The sequence below is a fragment of the Pelobates fuscus genome, chromosome 8 (genome assembly GCF_036172605.1).
Source record: "Pelobates fuscus isolate aPelFus1 chromosome 8, aPelFus1.pri, whole genome shotgun sequence".
Taxonomy (NCBI): domain Eukaryota; kingdom Metazoa; phylum Chordata; class Amphibia; order Anura; family Pelobatidae; genus Pelobates; species Pelobates fuscus.
This window is the reverse complement of record NC_086324.1, coordinates 85,381,052-85,396,610: the sequence shown is the minus strand read 5'-3', so window position 1 is coordinate 85,396,610 and position 15,559 is coordinate 85,381,052. Positions and strand designations below refer to the sequence as shown.

Here is a 15,559-nt window from a genome sequence, read left to right as displayed (position 1 = left end):
ATGCATACGTCACCTGTAGGTGACAAACTGGAAGGGACGTCATATGGGTATTTAACCCATGAAAATCAATTATGGGAATCCCTGAAACAGCTGGAGAACGTGGAAGACGCCCCATGGACCACCAATAGGAATGGATGAAAGCCATATATAAGAAAGGACTGGGGAGTGTTATGCTGCTATTTTGTCCTTTTGTTAGGATATTTTTTTTTTATATTATAAATTCTTTTATTCCTTTTTTGACATAAATACAAATACCAACAAACATAACAAACTTTGTATTACATAATAATATAGTCAGTAAAAAACACTCTTATTTATCAGTAGACAAACACAGTACATAATACATCGTTATCTGCGGGGGCAAGCCAAGGGGGGGGGGGGGGGGCGCTGTCTAAGCTCAGGCCTCTAGTCACTTAAATAGTAACAGGTCTCTATATGCCCGTTAATTCAAAAAGTAGTTTCTAATTTATTAGCCCAACTTTGCCATAAGTCAAATCTTTTTGGGGAATTCAGATATGGTATGCTTAAATCTCTTTCCATCCTCACCTGAAGATTGATTTGGTTTTTGATAGCATCCCAGGGTAGAATTTGATTAGATTTCCAGTTCCGTGCCAACACAATTTTAAATGCGATACAACAGTGAATTATAAATCTTCTTATTGGGTATGGCATATTCGGCCAATGCATATGCAGCAGCACTACCTCTGGTTTCATTTCTAGTTCTATTCCAGTTATATCTTTAATAAAGCTTATCATTCTCACTATTGAAATCTGAATATTTGAACAGCTCCACCAAATGTGGAGAAATGATCCAACCTCTTTATCGCATCTCCAACAACTTGCATTAGCTCCTGGATATATCTGAGATAATTTACTCGGAACCAAGTACCATCTATAAATCACCTTGTAGTAGGTCTCCAGAAGGTTTAAACATTGGACCTGACTACGAGTATTATTTATAGCTTTACACCAGTCTTGGTATTACAAAATACAATTTAAATATTTTCCCATTTATTCATCTGGGGGAAGCTAGATACTTCATTAATATTTCTAACTACCTCTATCGCTTTAGCCAGGACTTTAGATATAACCTGGTTTGAGAATATTAGTTTCAGCATAATGAACGATTTTCCAGACTTTCTACTAAGATGTTTCTGCAAGAAATATTTAAGCCTCAGATAATTAAAGCTTTCTCGTTGGGGGAGGTGGTATTTTTGTATAATAGAACTAAAAGGCATTATCTTGTCTGGAGATAGTATCTGTGACACTTTATTTATTCCTTGTGCTCTCCAGGTCTCTAAAGACAAATCTGTCATATTAGCTTCTATTATCCTCAGATTAGCCGAATCCATTATTGTAAACTTTAAATCTAATTTCTTTTGGATTTCCTCCCAAACTGGCATCATTTGGGCCCAAATGATGTTGTTTTTAATGTCAATCCCCATTTTATCTACACTTTTCGTATTCCATATCAGACCCTCAGGATTTTTTAGTCCCAGATCCTCCATTTCGATATTGAACCAACTTTCTTCTTTGGCACACACTAGTTGGGACCTCTACATATGAGTAATCACATTTGCCCAGTACATAACTCTTATATTGGGGAAATTTAGTCCCCCTTCCTTGGTTTTCAATGAAAGAATATTTCTATTAATTCTGTTTTTTTTGCCTTTATTAATGAAATTTTCTAGATTGTTTTGTAGTAATGTCAGCCAGATTTCTGGGATCTTAAGAGGGATCATTTGAAATAAATAATTCCATTTAGGAATGATATAAGAATTAATAACATTAATACGGCCCCACCAGGTAATCTGCATATTTCTCCAATCTTTAAGTAATAAGTTTGTACTTTTTAATAACTTTAAATAGTTTTCTTCCATCATTCTCCCTATGTTCTTAGTGATACCTAAACAGTCGAATTTCTGGGATACCCATGTGTATGCGTATTTATTACTAATTTCTTCCCTTGATTTCTTGTCTAGTTCAATACCCATCACAACAGTTTTTTCATTATTTAACTTGTAGTTGGCTAGGTGGCTATACTTTCTGACTTCCTCATCAAGTAATTCTGAGAACTAGTTGGATCAGTAATTGATAGCAGAATATCATCCGCATACAGGCTGATTTTAAATTCTTTATCTCTTATTTTATAACCTTTTATATCTTTATTTTTCCTGATATTTTCCGCCAAAGATTCTATTGAAAGAATATATAACAAAGGTGAAAGCGGACAGCCTTGTCTCACCCCATTGTTTATATGTACCCAATCTGAACAAACATTTGGGCCTACTATTCTAGTTGAAGGGTTTGTATATAGAGACATAATGCCTCTTAGCATCCAGCCGTCTATACCGTATGCTTCTAGAGATAATTCTAAAAACTTCCAATTCAGCCTATCAAAAGCTTTTTCTGCGTCAACTGCTAAAGTCATAAGGGGATGTGTTTCTTATTGGCATTATCTATAATATCTATAATTCTCCTTGAATTAGAACCCACCCATCTCTCTGGTATAAAACCGATTTGATCGTTGTGGATTAAAGTTCTAATAATACTCTTAAGGCGGTCTGCTAGAATAGATGAGAATATTTTTACATCAGAATTGATTAGAGATATGGGGCGGTAGCTAGCCATAGCAGTTGGATCTTTTCCCTGTTTCAAGATGGGGAGCATGTTCGCTCTAGTCATCTCTTCAGGGAAACTACCCAGTTGCACCGCGTTATTAAATGCGAATGCCAATTGTTTACTCAGGATAGATTTGAATGTATGGAAAAACAGATTCGAGAATCCGTCTGGGCCGGGGGTTTTCTGTTTTTTAGTTCTCATTATGGCCAAGTTTACCTCCTCCTCTGTAATCTGTTTATTTAGACTCTCTTTCTGAGTCTGGTCTAATTTTAGTAGATTTGTACTAGTCAGATATTGTTTAATCTTATTTATAGGGGCTTCAACAGGGATATTATATAATGCTCCATAATATTCTCTAAAGCAATTACCAATGTCTCTTGGATTTGTATAAGTTATTTGATTATGTATGATCTTTAATATCTGAGCATTAGCCTGCTGCTTCCTCAGCTTGTTTGTTAGCATCTTATCTGTTTTGTTCCCTCTACAATAAAATCTCAATTTTAGTTTTTTAATATTATTCGCTATTTTGATATTCAGACATTGTGTAATGTCATTTTGAACTTCTGTTATTCTTCTACCTTTCTCTATTGAAGGGTCTTTTTTTATTATCCTCTGTGAGCTTATAGAGTTCAATGTATAGACCTCCTAATCTTTTTTCTTTAGTTTTAACTTCATGGTTTAGTTTTATAAGGTAACCCCTCAAAACTGCTTTAAAAGAACACCAGGTGTTTAAATTTGATGTATCTGAGGGATCATTCTCCTTAAAAAATGTTTTATCAATCTCTCCAGCTTGGTCTTACAGTTTTTATTGTATAGCAGGTAGTTATTTATCTTCCAAGTTATATTATTTCTAGTTGCCAAATTATCTTCTGTTACAAATATATACATACTGTGATCTGACCATACATTTTCTACTATATTTATTTTAGCCAAATTGTTCACTAAGTTTAAATTGCCCCATATCATATCAATTCTTGAATATGTATAATGGACTTTAGATAGATGGGTGTAGTCCCTTACTTCTGGGTTTTGGAGACGCCAAATATCAAATAAGTCATATTTATTTTTGGTATTAGTTAATGAGCTAGCGTTTTTTATTATTGTTTTATTTTAACACTCCCTTTCATCAGTTTTTTTATCTTTTGATGGGTCTAGTATGCAATTAAAGTCCCCTGCGACTATATATAATCCTGTTTTAATTTGATCTGCCTTATTTAAGATTTTGTTTAATTGGGAGACTGGAGCTATATTGGGTAAATATATATTTACTATGGTATATTTCACTTCATTTATCAAACCTACTAATATCATGAATCTACCTTCTTTATCTAATTCTTGGTAGAGTGTCTCCCACTTAACCCTTTCTGAAATTATCAGAGCTACTCCTCTTTTTTTTTTTTTTCTTTCTTTCATAGAGGCGTGTATAATGATTGGGAACTTCTTTCCCCCCCATGTTGGTTTCTCATTTTGTCTCCAGTGTGTCTCTTGCACTAAACAGATATCGATTTTATCTTTTATCATTTTGTTACGTAACAGGGATCTTTTATACACCGTATTCAGGCCCTGAGCATTTATAGACATGAACTTAACCATAATTTATTCCTCTCCTTCTCTTTTTCCTCCTCCTGGCTTTAGAACCACGCAGATAACACAAATATACAACGAACAACATGACACAACCTAGGGACTTCATATAGTCCCACAACTAAACCTATCTCACAGAGTGCTGAACCCTGGCCTCTGTGGATAGACCCCGTCTCGAGAGTAACCTATTGCTCCGACACTAGTGCTTATATAAAGCATCAGGCAGGACCATGAGGTAGCTTCCAAGGGCACCATCCAGGGGGGAGACCAAGAGGGAGGAAAAAAGAAGAGAGAGAGAGGGAAGAGAAAAAAAAAAGAACATAATTACAATTTCACTAATTATATTAGTTATCCATAGTGATAATTTGTGCAAATTATTACACCTTATATATAGTGTCGCTTATCTCTTTTTCTGCAGCAAGCCTTTTTCTTGCCCTTCATAGTAAATGCTTATTTCATTTTAACCCTTTCACTTATTCATTGTGCTAATTTGTGCAAATTGCTTCAACCTTATGTAAAGTGTCAGTTAATTCTTTTTCTACAACAAACCTTTTTCTAACCCTCACTAGTGAATACCCTTACACTTTCTATGCTTTGACACCCTAACTTAAATATTCTAGCGGCCTACTGCCATTGTATCCATAACAAACAATCCTTTCATGTTTAACCCTTCTGCCGTTTAGTGGTATATTTAGTGAAATAGCAGCCCATGCCAAGTTATCCATTTTCTTACCCTTTATATCCCCTAGTTCCTTCATACCATAATTTTATTGACTCTTTCCCGTCTGGGAAGCTTTACTTTACTTCTATAATATAATAATAATTTTTCTATACTTCTATAAACTTCTTTACTTCTATAATAATCATTTTCCCAATAAGGCCTTAATTACCACTTAATTGCCCCCACTGTGTTACATCATCTTATTCCATTATCTTATTCTATAGTTACCACTTCCTCTTGGTTTATAAGTGCCATTATTAACATATCATAGGTCTCACAAAAAAAAAAAATCTTTATATTCACTTTTTCTTTTCTTCCCCTTTTTTTGTTCATTAAATCTTAGTTAACTAGTTTAACTTTTTGAAAGCATACTCGCTTTAGTCCAGTCCTCTAGATCTTTGGCTGAAATAAATGATCTCCATCTTTCTTCCCACCACACGATTATTTTAGATGGCTGTATCCATTTATATTTTATATTATTTTGCTTCAGTGGTTCTAAGGCTTGATGGTAGGTTTTTCTCCAGCGTCTAGTTTCAATTGAAAGATCTTGGAATGTAATGATATCTTTAAATTTCTCAGATAGATTTTCTTTATTCCTCAGCAGATTCAGTACTTGTTGTTTGAGTATGAAAAAAAAAACATACAATAACATCTCTTGGATAATGAGATGGAACCTCATTAGGTTTCCTTAATCTGTGTGTTCTTTCTATAATGGGAACAGAAGTTTCGCTCTGTAATCCAGCTTCTTGAAAAAAATGATAATAGATAGTCCTTTAATTGGTCATGAGTTATAGATTCTGATATATTTCTATTTCCAATCTTCCAGGTCTCTAATTTTCGAGTTCATTTGCTGTAATTTATCTTCTGTTTGGGTGTTCTCTGTTTGCAAGTTCTTTATTTGGTCTTCCATTATCGTAATTTTTTCTAATGCAGAACTTAGTTTTATATTCATTCTCTCCATCTCTATTTTAATTGTATTCATACTGTTGGTGATCTGGTTGGCTATCATTGCCACTTGCTCGTCCAGTTTAGTCACCAAGAAGTCTTGAGAAACGTAATTCTTCTGTTCTCCACTTTTTAGGTTTATTGTCTGTGTGTTCTGGTCTTGATATACGGTGTCACTGTCTTTATAGCACTGTTTTTCTCTATTGGGTGAAAAAAACCCTGATAATCTCGTTGGCTGGGAGTCCTCTTTTTTATCTCTGGTTTTGATTTGTTTCTTAGACGCCATTGTGGGGCTCTTTTCCGGGTTTTATTTTCCTTTCTTATTTCCCCCTTCTCCTCCTTTCCTTTCTTTTTCTCTCCTCTTACCTTCCCTTTTTCAAGGTGCGAGTGCTCCTTTAAATATACTCTCACTATTAACCAGTAGCGTTTTCGTTATCTTCTGAGCTTATGGTTTTTTATAAATAGCTGTTAAGCTTGCTTATTTAAGCTTATATAAACAGTGATTATAACGACCTCCTTTTCCCATCCTTCTTCCTTTTTTCTTTCTTTCTCTTTACCCTTTTAGCCCTTTACACACATGCGGCCCCTCCACTCCCAGCTTTTAGCACAACGCTTAACAGACCTCTTAGTGCACTTATCTTTTTATTGAAGTGTTTGAATGTCCTCTTTTTGATCTCTGTGGCGCTTATGGTATCTTATTAGCCCACCGGTTTTCTGTTCCTCTCCAGGGGGTTTATGCTGCCAGCTCTCCGCTTCGCTTTAAACAACCTCGAGCCTCGAATCTCTCAGCGTCCGTCCTCGTCTCATCTCCCCTCACCAAGCCTGCGCCCGCTCCTCATAGCTCCGCCTCTCGACGTGCACACGTGGTGCGATCACGTCATCCCCCCGATCCCTCCTACCCTTTTAATATCTTGTTTATAAAAATATAATGTTTTTACTGGGTCCCTGAGGAAGTCTTATATACGACGAAATGCTTAGGACCACACTTGTTTTTTATCTCTTTACTTATACAAATAAAACAGATATTTTTCACACTTCCTGACTCTGGACCATATTTTGGCGATACCACAAACAAGTTGAGAGGGAGTTCTGGATATACCCCTTAATCATCTAAGGGGAGGCACCCAAAGGCGATTATATCTATCTACATCTTGTGAGTTCAATTGATAATGGCACAGTTTTATTGTATATTTACAGTATTACACTATTGCACAGTTTTTTTTTTCTGTAGATTACCAGCTATACTCCTCTGCTATCTATATATACATCTTACCTACTGTCAGAATGCAGCCATGAATATTGCCCTACAAATGTTTTTGTAGAGTATGAGAAAACAAAACTATACTTGACATTTATAGCACTTCTGCAAAGGGGTAGATTAGAGATCTGGCAGAGGAATGTGTAATTTCACATTATGAAAAACAAGTCAAAAACATAGGTTAAGTTGTGCTTTGTTAGCCAAATTTTATTTGAAATGAGGGAAGGTTTAATCTATTGTTAATGTATGTATGATTTACCAAGGAATTATCTACCTTGACTGTAGCCCCATTTAGGACAGGAGTCTTGATAGTTGGTTGGCATACCTGTTGATTAGAGAATTTGTTCCCAGCACTTATTTTTTTCACTGAATCATCTTAATTAGCTGTACATGCAAACAAAAACATATCCATTTGCAATAATAATTTGCAATCTAATTGTATTAACCATTTTTCAATATGAATCCAAATAAAATCTTTTTGCTTGAACTGCAAAAAAAAGTTTAATTTTATTTTTTTAAGATTACTATCTTACATTGGATGTTTATAATTAATATCATCTTGCCTTTACCTGTTCAGATTATTTTCAGCAACATTTTATCCTGGAAGGATCATTCTTTCATTAGACTTTGTAATTTTCTGCTTACGACTCATGCACATTTTTACCATCAGCAAAACACTTGGACCAAAAATCATAATTGTTAAGAGAATGGTGAGTACTTTTGTTATATTCCATTATATATTGTTTTTAATATTGAGACTTCAGGATGGTTTATACTCCTTTGCGCTAAATCTTAAAATATATAAACTATATGAGATATATTTAAATTTTCTGTTGTCGAATGATTAATATCCTGTTATAATAATATTTTGCTTCTAAAGTTCTGACAATGTATTTTATGCCGAAAAAAGAATAAGTAACGTGCAAGTAAATGATTATGCATTTTGGTAAATACGAAGCAGATGAGGATCCTGTTCAAATTACATTCTAACTTTAATGGAGTTGATGGTGACATGTCAGAAAAGGTATAATTTAGAGCAAAACTGTATGATGGGGTTTAATATGACAAAGATAGGGCTGGTAATGTGAGGGTGAACAGGTGTAAATCTTTGCAGCAAGATGTATTACTTAATAAACTGATATGCGTCCCAAATGATGTGGATTTTAGGAATTTTCAAATGATTATAAATTAAAAGATAGCCAGATGAGCATAATTAGACTGTAAGAGTTGGAGATAGGATTTCAAACAGAGAACAATAATATAATTTAAAATAGGTGATAGTGTGAATAGTTCTTTATTTAGAGAGCATATGTAGACTTGACAACCTTTTTGTAGAGTTTTGGGCATTCCGATTTTGACAAATTTCTATTGGATCATTTATGTGAGTCTAAAATTAATAGTTTGCCATAAAATTAATCAAATATTGAATAAATTGACAGATGATTGAACTGCATTTGTGTGAATTGTTCATTCCTTTGTGGAGGTAAAGGGTAAGTTAAAGAATACATAATTGACTCTAATTAGCCAATCAGATAATCAGTAGAACACTAAACAAGGTAGGCAAGGGTTGTGACCCATCCAAGTTGACAGGTTAAATGGGGTGGCACAGGGTACCCCTCTCTCGCCAGAGTAGGCACCTGCCTACTGGCAGTAATTGCCACATGGCAAGTGTCTGCTCTGCATATTCAGAACTTGTGGGCAGAAATCGCAGGTGGTGGGGGAGCTTCTGTGAGCAGTCTTGCTCTGGTTGCTCAGCTTCTTTGCCATCCTGTAGTAATGCCTGAGCTGGGATGCAACATTACCCCAGTAACAGCATCAGTACAGAGATGTAGGGAGCTGCACATTTAGTGCACAGACTAATCCAGACTTGAAGCCCGTGCTTACTAAAAAGTTTGTCCCAGTTTGCTGTATCTCTCATGTAGAGAGAACTTGCTGGCATTTCAGTTCTGGATGGACATTATGGGTGAGATTAGTCTTATATGTAAATGGTGTAGGTTTTTTCTTGGTAATGACACAAGTGAACAATGGCACTGAGCTAGGAAAAAACAAAGGGCAAGCTACTGAATTTTTCTAAGTTTTTTCCCCATTCTCAGAGTCCTGATAGTCTCTGTTATCATTGTATTGCCAATAGACTTTTCTGCCCTGGCGGACTGATAACTTTGGTATGTATTCACAGATAATGCTATTAGTATGATGTGCATAGGATATGCCCATTCTTTTGGGCTATATCTGTGTCCAGTCCTGGCACTCCATTAGATATTTTTGAAAAGAGATGGCATGCAGTAAATGTGTAGATTAGAAGTAATTTTTCTTTTTTTAATCCGTTGTATATAGCCTACACAAGCAGTGATTAACTGCCTGTGTTGTTGCTTTTGTTTTATGCAATTTTACTCACAGCCAACATGGAAGGTGTCTGTTATTGGGTGAGCGTTTTGTTCCCTTTAAATATTTTACATTATGATAGCCTTAGGAACAGTGAAATTGAAATTTGAATTTTTTAATAGAATTTTGAAGTATTTTGATTTGAAAACTATACTGCAATTTTGACAATCTTTTTTTAATCATTTTTAAAAATAAATTAAATTGGAAATCATTGAGTGTGCATGTGCACTTCACAGAAAATATGCATGACAAATTGCACAGTTGTAATGTAGAATATTAGTTCTCTGATTTGTGCTCTCTCATCTCATAAAAAAAAACAAAAAAAAAACATTATAAATAGAATAAAACTTATCTTGCACACACTTCTAGTTACTACTTCCGGGCTGTAGGCTATATCTATTAACAGCACATGGGGAAGACATTTTTTTTTTGATCAGTAGCAGTATTCAGATCAGTTGCACAATGGCTAGTTATAAGCCAGCGTGTGACAGTCTTTCAGGGACACATAGAATTTAATCAAAAGCTAAGTGAAGCTAGAACAAGGCAAATTAAATAGATCTAACCCAAATGGGCAGTCCAGATTTGAAAGGTTAGTACGTTCTGTCTTCTCTTTCTTGCTTAAAGAGACCCTAAGAAGTTGCAAACAAACCAAAACAAACAGACTGCTCGAAATATTGCTCCACACCTGACATCTAGTGACAGCCATTTTTATGCCCTAATGCTGTTCCTTGCTTCATTCACTGAATACCTTTCTCTATCTTTTGTTTCTTTACAAACAGATGAAGGATGTTTTCTTTTTTCTATTCCTTTTGGCTGTGTGGGTTGTGTCTTTTGGTGTTGCCAAACAAGCTATACTGATACATAATGAGATGCGAGTGGATTGGATTTTCCGTGGAGTTGTATACCACTCATATATGACATTATTTGGACAGATTCCATCCTACATTGATGGTATGAATTTTGTGGCTTTTAGTAGAAATCTCAATTGCCTTATTGTCAATTTTCTTATTATTTTCTTAGTATACTCATTTCACAAGCCTTGTAGTGATAATCAACATTATAAAACAAAGATTATAAAATGTAATAGTTCTTTAAAAAAACATCTCAGGATTTAGGTACAGTATGGTAACATACATTACATTAGCCTAGCCTATGACAATTACCATTTTTGGCAGGTCCTATTCTAACAAATTAATGTCTGCTCTCAAGATGATAACCCACTTACTTGGAAAATCCTTCCTCCTAGAGAGATTTGCAGTGCAAAGTTAAATAGGACCCTAGATTGAGGCACCTATATATAATTATTATCACACAGAACCTATGCTGTTTGCATATGATATTTTATTTTGATCAGCAAATTTTTGAAATGGTTTTCTTTTCATGATGGTTGGTATGTGCAATTTTAAAGCTTTCTGCCTTTCCAAATATATTGCAGTTTAAATTTAAAGTGAGTTGCATATAATGGTGTTCAAATTGTATAGTTATTGTCCTTTATTTATGCTACATAACTTGATTAATTATTATGTATATAAAACGTGCCATGTAGACCTTTAATAAGAGAAATACAGAGAATTTCAGAAGAGGTAAATAGAAATATGGTAAAAATTATCTATAATATAAAAAAAAAATACATATAATAAGATATATTTAATAATAAATATTAATATTCTAAAACACAAAGACCAGTATACTAGTTTGGCATTGTAAGCTATTAAAATAAAGAAAATTGTAGGTAAAGCACAAGAAAGTATATATTATAGGTTTGGATTTTTTTTTTTTAAATCTTAATGAAGCAAATTCAAAACTGAAAATAAATGTTTCAAACTTATTGTGTATTTCTTGTTGAATTTTGTTTAATCACAGGAGTGAATTTCAGTCTTGATCAGTGTACTGTAAATGGAACTGATCCAAACAAGCAGAAGTGTCCAGAATCAAATAAAGAGAATCAACAACCAATTTTTCCACAGTGGCTGACAGTGCTTTTGCTTTGTCTATACTTGCTGTTTACGAACATTCTTCTACTCAATCTCCTGATTGCTATGTTTAAGTGAGTTGCTTAACAATTTGTATACCTTGAACAAAACAAGTAATATATCATACTACCCTAAAAAATGCTCGAACATCTATGTAAGATACCCTTTCCTCATACAGAACAACATGTATACAAAAGAAAAATTAGGTGGAGTAATGGGTGAGAGTACAAAAACACCAAAATGTAGCTTTCCAATGTTTTTCAAGTGGATATTAAATAGAGTAATCACAGTGTAAAAATGTGGTGCCAGTAAAAATATGGACTAATAGGACTACGTTAACAATGTATAAAAGTAATGAATGAATTATACATGATTTAACAATAACGGAAATAATAATTAAAGTACACGAACCGCAAATAAGTGAATACAGTTGCAAACTATTTACCAGATATACCCATTTTATAAAAATAGCAAAATAAACATCCTCCAAAATAATTTCACTGTTACCAAGTCATATATATTTGCTATCTTCTTGGAGACTGTATTTTAAATAACTATATATTATTACTGAAAGGAAAACAAACTAACGCTCAATTCCCCAAACTAAAGCTGAGTAATGGAGGCACTTCACAAATTCCCACTGAAATAGCTAAGGAATTCCACAGTTTTTATTCCAAACTATATGGATTGCAACATGATGAAACAGTATATCGAAAGATGGAACAAAATAATCGAATATATGATATTTAGTGGACCTTTTTATTGAGAAACTAACACGTGAAGACGTAAGAATAATGGAAGAACCAATTATGGAAGAAGAACTCAAAAAAGTAATCAAAAGCACGAAGGCAGGATGTGCCCCTGGCCCCGACAGCTTCACAATCGACTATTGTAAAAAATGTGAAACCCTTTTATTTTCTCATTTAATGAAGTCACTTATCACACTCACAGGTGAAGGGAAGTTGGGCCCAGAGTCACTAGCTGCAAAAATCACCATTTTGCCAAAACCTGGAAAGGACCCTGAAATGTGTGGTAGCTATAGACCAATCTCCCTTTTGTTTTTTCATTGTTAATTTTTTATTTCTTACACACACAGAAAAAACAACACAAGCCATAAACAACACAAAACACAATAACATAAAACTAAATAAAATAAAAATAAAAATACATAAACAAAATAAATTCAATTTTACTTTTCTTTGCTATTACCTTGATTTAATTTATAATCCTTATATTCAACTTATACCAGTATGCAAAGTAAAAATAATTGACATTGACAATTAGTTCTTACTCACAAGCGGAATGCTCAGCATATTCATCCTGTTTTAACAGTTTTAACACTCTTACCTAAATCTTTCAGCTTTGCAGTCATACCCTATCAATTATTCTTTAATATGCAATAATGTACATGCTTTAACCTCATATCTGTTTTAGGCTATTCCTCCTTTTGCTATAACCTCTATTTATACCTTACACCTATATGCTAACCAATCTTGCCATGCTTTTTCATGGCCACCTTCTCTTCCTTCTATTTTATTTACTATTCTCTCATATTCATACGTCTTGTCTACTCTTTCCTGCACTTCCAAAATATATGGTGGGATTGTTTTTTTCCAATTTTGAGCAATGCTTATTTTTGCAGCGATTAATATATGAATAATAACTACCTTATTTTTTATTCGACTCCACTCTTGGTATATATGTAAAAGATAGAACTCAGGGAAATTGGTATCACTGTATCCATTAAAATTTGAATTACTAATTTAACATCGTTCCAAAACTGTACAAGACGAGAGCATCCCCAAAAAATATGTAATAAAGTTCCCTTCTCCCTTTGACACCTCCAGCACCTGTCAGAGGCAGCTTCATACATTCGAGACACTTTTGCGGGAACTAAGTACCAACGCATTAATATTTTGCTATAAGCTTCCCAATATGTAAGGCTGTGAGATATTTGTTTAGTAATTTTTATAGTTTGATACCAATGGGATAGATCAAAGGTTTTTGATAGGTCTTGTTCCCATAATATCATATAAGGCAACTTTTCTTCCCCATTTACATATAAAAGGCTTTTGTAGCATATTGAAAGAGGTTTACTCTCCATATTAGGGTTCAAACAGAATTTACCCAACCAAGTCACTAAGGCCATATCTAATTTTAACGCAAAGTAGATGGTGGGAACCGCACTCAATCCCAGCGGCCAAGGGTGCTCCGGATCAGGACCAGCAATCCCAGAATTATACACGAAAGAAGAAAGGACCACAGGCACTCCAAATTGAAACCGTATGCAGATTTATTAGGAAAAAATGCAACGCCAAGCAACGTTTCGACCAACAAAGGAAAAAGACCTTTGTTGGTCGAAACGTTGCTTGGCGTTGCATTTTTTCCTAATAAATCTGCATACGGTTTCAATTTGGAGTGCCTGTGGTCCTTTCTTCTTTCATATCTAATTTTAACAGCTTATTTTCTAACAAAAAATTCTTGATCCTTAAATACGAAAATACCTCTTTATTCGGAAGGGCAAACTCTGCCTGCAAACTAGGATATGATTTGAGCCCTGCCTCATTATATAACATATGCACTTTACTAATGCCATTAGTTTCCCAAGTATTCAAATTTAAATCTTGTATAAAGTACTTTATTACATATAATGGTGCTAAGACTAATAGCTTTACACCTTTTAGCAATTTAGGAGTCCATTTTGACCAATGATAGAGCATTGATTTTGTCGTAGAAAGCATGTTTTTGCCTATTGACCCATTCATTAAGGTCTCCCATAAAAGCTTTTCTATTAAATAGGGTTTAGCGCAAGCTTGTTCCAGTTTTAACCATACTGGTGAATTTAAACGAAAAAGTACTGCCAAAGCATAGGACAACATAGATGCCTGATAATATTTAATAATGTTAGGAATACCCAATCCGCCTTGTAGATATGGAAGCTCTGTAAGCCTAGCTGCCACCCTTGGCGGTTTTTTTTTCCATATGTATGAGTTAAACATAAGTTGAAATTTTTTTAATAATTTTTTTGGCACAGCCATAGGAATAGTTCGAAAAAGATACAATATATGGGGTAAGGCCATCATTTTAATTGTATGTACACGCCCTAACCAAGATGTCCCCAAAGTCCCCCAATTTTCTAACTGATCTTTTAATTTATGTAATACAGGAATATGATTATGCTTAATTAAAAGAGAGCTCGTTTTAGTAAGTTTTATGCCCAGGTATGTTAGAAAATCTTTGCGCCAATCGAACGAGTAAGTACCTGCTAATTGATTTATCTCCGTTTTAGGTACACCCAACGGTAACGCCTGGGTTTTTTTAACATTATTTTTATAATAGGAGATCATACTAAATCTTTCCAACAGTTTAACTAAATACGGTAATGATTCTTTAGGTTTTGATACAAATAAAAGTGCATCATTAGCAAAAAGAGCTAATTTTTGTTCCCCAACCGGGGTATTTAACCCACATATACCAGCATGTTGTTTTATGTGTCTAATCAAGGGCTCTAAGGTTATTATAAAAATTATTGGGGAAAGTGGGCACCCCTGGCGTGTTCCATTTGAGATCTCAAATTTAGAGGATATAAAGCCAGTATTCATAACCTTCGCTGATGGTTTTGAGTATAATGCCATAATATTGTTCACAAAGGATTGTGGAAAATTGTATTTCTGGAGGACATGCTCCATATAACCCCAATTCAAACGATCAAACGCGTTTTCAGCGTCCAAAGCAAGCAAAATCCCCTGATAATTATTAATACTTGCCCATTCTATAAGATTAATATAATGTCTTGTATTGTCCTCTACTTGTCTACCTGAAACAAAACCAGCTTGCTCCTCTGAAATAAGCCCCAATAGGATCGGTTTTATTCTAGATGCCAATACTTTAGCATATATTTTCATATCTACATTTAAGAGTGAAATGGGCCTGAGGTTAGCGCATTCTGTTGGTGGTTTACCAGGCTTAGGAAGGGTTACTATAAATGCCTCTAACATTTCCGGCGGTATCGCATTTGGTGTTTTAAAGCTATTAAAAAGCTTCGTAAGAAATGGTGTCAAGATCGGTTCCATT

The 15,559-nt window shown here is 34.4% G+C and overlaps 1 protein-coding gene across 1 annotated transcript in view; it reads left to right on the top strand.

Moving 5' to 3' along the window:
• TRPM2 (transient receptor potential cation channel subfamily M member 2) overlaps nt 1-15,559 on the top strand; it is a 302,532-nt gene that overhangs the window by 204,271 nt on the left and 82,702 nt on the right. Inside the window, exons 20-22 of the mRNA XM_063430124.1 lie at nt 7,708-7,840; nt 10,292-10,463; nt 11,376-11,559. Coding sequence (XP_063286194.1) covers nt 7,708-7,840; nt 10,292-10,463; nt 11,376-11,559 — 489 coding nt within the window. The remainder of the gene's footprint in view (nt 1-7,707; nt 7,841-10,291; nt 10,464-11,375; nt 11,560-15,559) is intronic.